The sequence below is a fragment of the Cebus imitator genome, unplaced genomic scaffold, assembly GCF_001604975.1.
Source record: "Cebus imitator isolate Cc_AM_T3 unplaced genomic scaffold, Cebus_imitator-1.0 Scaffold224, whole genome shotgun sequence".
Taxonomy (NCBI): Eukaryota; Metazoa; Chordata; class Mammalia; order Primates; family Cebidae; genus Cebus; species Cebus imitator.
Genome location: NW_016107539.1, coordinates 1191923 through 1198541, shown reverse-complemented (window position 1 = coordinate 1198541; position 6619 = coordinate 1191923). Strand labels below are relative to the sequence as shown.

The window sequence follows — 6619 nt, the reverse complement described above, 5'->3', positions numbered from 1 at the left end:
AAAAAAAAAAAAAAAAAAAGGGAAAAAGAAAAGGAATTGCTAGGTCAAAGGAAATTGTACTAAAGATGTTGCCAGATGACTCCCTGAAGGAGCTGTATACATGTATATACTCCTACCAATAGTACTTCCTTCCCTAACAAGAGAAACTGTTTCACTTAACATTCTCGACACATAATTATCAAAATTGCTCTTCTAGAATGATCGTGCCCCCAACACTCCCACCAGCACGGGTTTCCAGTCTTGGGAAATCATACAGATAGATACTATTTGATCTGAGAGTTGGTGGTTTCCAGATAAATAGTTGCCAGTGTTCTGGAAATTGAGGAACATTTTTAATTGAGGATCATTGAAATGAGGCCGACTGGCAGCAGTGTTGGGGCTGTGAGAAAGGAGAGTTTGTGCTGTGCCAGCTCCTGGAACTCTACATGGAAGTGGCAGCGTCGTGCTGCATCCGAACACTTTCACAGCAACTTCTGGAAGTCCCAGAAATAGGACAGGAATGGTGGTCTACTCCCACCCCTTCCTAACCAAGGCAGCCTCTTTCCTGTCCCACCTTAAGGTTTCTGTGAGGGGAAAGATAGTTGCAATCCTAACAGAAGAAACATGCTCAGAAATGTATAAATAAAGCCTTCCGATAGAGGATGTGGGAACTGCATCCCTGGGTTTCAATACGGGCTCTGCAGTTTACTTAACATGTTGCCTCGGGCAAGTTAATGTCCTCTGTGCCTTAGTTTCCCCCTCTGTCAAACAGGATAATAGTTTCTATTTCAGAGTTGTTAATAGAATAACATAAATTGTTTAGAATCACACCTGGCACATACCAAGTGCTCAAAAGTTATCTGTCAGTAGTAACTTTTTTTGTGTGGCACAAGTCATACTATTTCTGAGTCTGTTTTTCTCTTCCTTCCTTCCTTCCTTCCCACCTTCCTTCCTTCTTGTCTGTCTTTCCTTCCTCTCCTTCCTCCCTTCCTCCCTTCCTCCCTTCCTTCTGTCTTTCCTTCTCTCTCCTTCCTTCTCTCTTCTCTTCTTTCTTTTCTCTCTTTCGAGTTTCACTCCTGTTGCCCAGGCTGGAGTGCAATGGTGTGATCTCGGCTCACTGCAACCTCCGCCTCCTGGATTCATGTGATTCTCCTGTGGCAGCCTCCCTAGTATATGGGACTACAGGCATGCGCTACTATGCCTGGCTAATTTTTTATTTTTAGTAGAGACTAAAAATAGAAAATTTAGTTTTTCCATGTTGCTCAGGCTGGTTTTGAACTCCTGACTTCAGGTGATCTGCCCGCCTCGGCCTCCCAAAGTGCAGGGAGTACAGGCGTGAGCCACCGTGCCCAGCCTTTTTCTCATCTTTAAACGGAGCTGATATTTAATAGGATTAAATGATTATAGTGTGGGCATCTGTGGGTACAAAATCTTTATGGGGCTCATCTTTTCACCATTGGGTCTTCAACCCCTGCTTTGCACACAGTAGGAGGTAAGTATTGTTTAATGAGAGGCATTAAACTGTTTGATTGTAAGGCTTTGTTCTCAGCAGTCCTGGTTGCATTAATAAATCCAGGCATCTACCTGGATTATCATCTCATGATTATGCGTGCTCAGCAAGCATTCTCAGGGGTGCGCCCACTATCTCCGACCTCCTATTGATACGTGTGGCTAGGTTGGCCCTGGCCAGCTTTCTTAACTCCGGCAGGCCGGACCTCCCATGGCTATTGTCTCTTCCACAGAGCCACCTCCAGCCTACACATACTTTGCAAGACTTCATATTGTGACCCAGTCTGAAATAAGTAAAGATTCGATCAGTTTGTTAAGGCCATGCTTCCAGATCAGTCCCTCCTGGAAACTCGCTGCTGGACTGTGCTATCAAAAGCCCAGGGTTTTAGCAGGCTGCGGGCTCACTCCTGTAATCCTAGCACTTTGGGAGGCTGAGGCAAGCGGATCACTTGAACCTAGGAGTTTGAGACCAGCCTGGCCAACATGGTGAAACCCCACCTCTACTAAAAATACAAAAATCAGCCAGGCCTGGTGGCGCATGCCTGTAATCCCAGCTACTTAGGAGGCTGAGGCATGCGAATAGCTTGAACCCGGGAAGCGGTAGTCACGGTGAGCCGAGATTGAGCCACTGTACTCCAGCCCTTCCTGGCCTTTTCCTCGTGCATTTGTGCTTGCTTTTTTTTTTTTTTTTCCCCCTTCTAGGCAGGATCTCACGCTGTCACCCAGGTTGGAGTGGCTTGACCTCCCAGGTTCAAGTGATTCTCCTGCCTTAGCCTGCTGAGTAGCTTGAACCACATGGGCACACTGCCATGCCTAGCTATTTTTATCTTCTTACTTTTTATAGAGATGGGGTCTCACTGTGTTGCTGCTCTCGAACTCCTAGCCTCTCAAAAGTGGCCTCAAAGTGCTGGGGTGACTGGTGTGAGCCACTGCATGCGGCCACATTTGTGCATCTCAAACCCAGGTTTTGTTTTAAACAAAGTGGTCGTGTTGTACATATTATCGCTCAACCCAGGTCTTTCACCTCATTTCTATGGCATACAGGAATTCTGCATAATCCTTACACTATGGGTGGAGGTGGCAAAGTTTACTTCTTTGCTGCTGTGAACATTTCTGAAAAAACAAAAATACCCAGATCATTGTATACTTGTGTGAGTGTCTTGTTTGGTTTAGATTCATAGGCTCAGCCGCTGGGTCTGAGATATGCCCGTCTGTCCTGTGGCCCCAAGCTCCAGTGATATCCTGGTGATGGGGTCTACCTGCGAGGGCAGCGGGAAGGAGAGAAAGTAGATTTGAGACACTTGCAGGCTTCTTGTGTAAAGGACCCGGGCATCCAGCTAAAACCAGTCCCAAGTTCGGAGTTAGGCTGGCACTAACCCTAAAGTAAATAAACCCCAGTTACAAAAGAAATTCAGGGATCAGCCTTTTTTTTTTTTTGAGACAGAGTCTCACTTTGTCATCCAGGCTGGAGTGCAGTGGCATGATCCCTGCTCACTGCAACCTCCGCCTCCTGGGTTCAAGTGATTCTCGTGCCTCAGCCTCCCAAGTAGCTAGGATTATAGGAGCCTGCCACCACGCCTGGCTAAATTTGTGTTTTTAGCAGAGACAAGATCTCACCATGTTGTCCGGGTTGGTCTTGAACTCCCAATCTCAGGTGGTCTGCCCACTTCAGCCTCCCAAAGTGCTGGGACTACAGGCATGAGCCACTGTGTCCAGCCTTCCACACATCCTTTACTTGGGAGGGCAGAGTTCTTAGCTTTTTCTGTCTTGTTACAGGTGCTCCAGTAAACCACCCAGGGAACGACAATGAGGCGAGTGAGGATGATGCCACAGTAAAGCGGCTTCGTCGGGAGGAGACGCACGTCTGCGAGAAATGCTGTGCAGAGTTCTTCAGCATCTCTGAGCTCCTGGAACATAAGAAAAATTGCACTAAAAATCCACCTGTCCTCATCATGAATGACAGCGAGGGCCCGGTGCCTTCAGAAGACTTCTCTGGAGCGGTACTGAGCCAACAGTCCCCCAGCCCCAGCAGTAAGGAGTCACAGGGAGAATGGTGGCAGCTCAGGGGACATGAAGGAGAAGCCAGGTGCGGAGTCGGTGGTGTACCTAAAGACAGAGACAGCCCTGCCATCCACCCCCCAGGACATAAGCTATTTACCCAAAGGCAAAGTGGCCAACACTAACGTGACCTTGCAGGCACTACGGGGCACCAAGGTGGCGGTGAATCAGTGGAGCGTGGATGCCCTCCCTGCCCCTGTGCCCGGTGCCAACAGCATCCCGTGGGTCCTGGAGCAGATCTTGTGTCTGCAGCAGCAGCAGCTCCAGCAGATCCAGCTGACCGAGCAGATCCGCGTCCAGGTGAACATGTGGGCCTCCCACGCCCTCCACTCGAGCGGGGCAGGGGCCGAAACGCTGAAGACCCTGAGCAGCCACGTGTCCCAGCAGGTGTCTGCAGCTGTGGCTTTGCTCAGCCAGAAAGCTGGAAGCCAAGGTCTGTCTCTGGATGCCTTGAAACAAGCCAAGCTACCTCACGCCAACATCCCTACTGCTACCAGCTCCCTGTCCCCAGGGCTGGCGCCCTTCGCTCTGAAGCCAGATGGGACCCGGGTGCTCCCGAACGTCATGTCCCGCCTCCCGAGTGCTTTGCTTCCTCAGGCCCCAGGCTCAGTGCTCTTCCAGAGTCCTTTTTCCACCATGGCGCTAGACACATCCAAGAAGGGGAAGGGGAAGCCCCCAAACGTCTCCGCAGTGGAGGTCAAACCCAAGGTCGAGGCGGTCCTCTACAAGCACAAGTGTAAGTACTGTAGCAAGGTTTTCGGGACTGATAGCTCCTTGCAGATCCACCTCCGCTCCCACACTGGAGAGAGACCCTTCGTGTGCTCTGTCTGTGGTCATTGCTTCACCACAAAGGGCAACCTCAAGGTGCACTTTCACCGACATCCCCAGGTGAAGGCAAACCCCCAGCTGTTTGCCGAGTTCAAGGACAAAGTGGCAGTAGGCAATGGCACCCCCTATGCGCTCTCTGTACCTGACCCCATAGACGAATCGAGTCTTTCCTTAGACAGCAAACCTGTCCTTGTAACCCCCTCCGTAGGGCTACCTCAGAATCTGTCTTCGGGGACTAATCCCAAGGACCTCTCGGGTGGCCCATTGCCCAGTGACCTGCAGCCTGGGCCTTCTCCAGACAGTGAGGGTGGACCCATACTCCCTGGGTTGGGACCAGACCATCATTCCCCAAGGGCTGGTGGCTTCCAAGGGAGTGGGACCCCCGAGCCAGGGTCAGAGACCCTGAAACTGCAGCAGCTGGTGGAGAACATTGACAAGGCCACCATCGATCCCACCGAATGTCTCATTTGCCACCGTGTCCTAAGCTGCCAGAGTTCCCTCAAGATGCATTACTGCACCCACACTGGGGAGAGACCATTCCAGTGTAAGATCTGTGGCCGAGCCTTTTCTACCAAAGGAAATCTGAAGACACACCTCAGGGTTCACCGAACCAACACGTCCATTAAGACGCAGCATTCATGCCCCATCTGCCAGAAGAAGTTCACCAATGCCGTGATGCTGCAGCAGCATATTCGCATGCACATGGGCGGTCAGATTCCCAACACACCCCTGCCGGAGAATCCCTGTGACTTTACGGGTCCCGAGCCGATGACAGGGGGTGAGAATGGCAGCACTGGCGCCATCTGCCGTGACGATGTCATCGAAAGCATCGATGTAGACGAAGTTGGCTCCCAGGAGGCTCCCGGCAGCTCCTCGAAGGTCCCCACGCCTCTTCCCAGCATCCACTCAGCATCACCCACACTAGGGTTTGCCATGATGGCTTCCGTAGATGCCCCAGGGAAAGTGGGTCCTGCCCCTTTTAACCTGCAGCGCCAGAGCAGCAGAGAAAACGGTTCCGGGGAGAGCGACGGCTTGACCAACGACTCGTCCTCACTGATGGGAGACCAGGAGTATCAGAGCCGGAGCCCAGACATCCTGGAAACCACATCCTTCCAGGCACTTTCCCCGGCCAATAGTCAAGCTGAAAGCATCAAGTCAAAGTCTCCCGATGGTGGGAGCAAAGCAGAGAGCTCCGAGAACAGCCGCACTGAGATGGAAGGTGATAGAGCTTTGGATTTAACTTATGTCCATTTTGGGCTCAAGGTCATCAAAAAGGCCCCTGGGCTGAACTTTACAAACGGAGAGTATGACTTGAAGTAGCCCCTTCTAGAGGGCAATTAGCTTTTCTATACTTCTGGGTAGAAGGCAATAGTAACTGCCTCTATTCTAGCAACTAACATGCTTTTTATTTATGGTGGTTAATGCAAAATGGGTATGGACAGCATACCTTTTTTCTTGGTTTTTATTTTTGTCTTTGAGCCCGTTGGGACATAGGGGTAGTCTCATTTTGTTTTGTTTTAGTTTTTTTCTTTTTTTTTTTCTCTCTACACCATGATTCTGTATATAGGTGTCTTAAGAGTGTTTGAGGAAGTGGGCGCTGTTTTTTGACCACTGAAATAAGCCACGGTTCCCTGACTGAGGCCCCACTGCCTGATACGATGCTCACAAATAAACCACTCTTGAAGCAGGGAAAGATGAACCCGTTTTAAATGCACGTATCTGTTGAGATGTGACTGTTGATGTCATTAATGGCAAAATAAGGGCAAAGCTGTATCATAGAATCAAAGAAAGATGGTGTCTGGGCATATACCCGACAGGTACCTTCTTATGCAGAAATGTGTTTATAGGTTGCCCATACCTCTAAAAAAACACAAAGTGATCTTTTCCCAAGTGTTAGAGGTTTTATTCTTTGTGCAGATAAACAACTCAAAAGGAGGTGTTAATTTCTGTTAAGGTGATTTTGAGGTGTTAATTTCTTAAAAGCCAGCTCCAGACTCTCAAACTAGCAGGCAGTTATCTTCAGAGGTCTTTCTTGTTTTGAAGAAAGGGTGAAAGTTGGGTGATAAAGGTCTGGCTTTTTTTCCCTCTGTGTACTAGGTCGGAGCAGTCTCCCTTCCACGTTTATCCGAGCCCAGCCAACCTACGTCAAGGTTGAAGTTCCTGGCACGTTTGTGGGACCCTCAACCTTGTCCCCAGGGATGACCCCTTTGTTAGCAGCCCAGCCACGCCGACAGGCCAAGCAACA

At 49.9% G+C, this 6619-nt stretch overlaps 1 protein-coding gene across 1 annotated transcript in view; it reads left to right on the top strand.

Moving 5' to 3' along the window:
* The window catches only part of SALL4 (spalt like transcription factor 4), a 15726-nt gene that overhangs the window by 7548 nt on the left and 1559 nt on the right, over nt 1–6619 (top strand). Inside the window, 3 exon segments of the mRNA XM_037727244.1 lie at nt 3265–3526; nt 3528–5593; nt 6472–6613. Coding sequence (XP_037583172.1) covers nt 3265–3526; nt 3528–5593; nt 6472–6613 — 2470 coding nt within the window.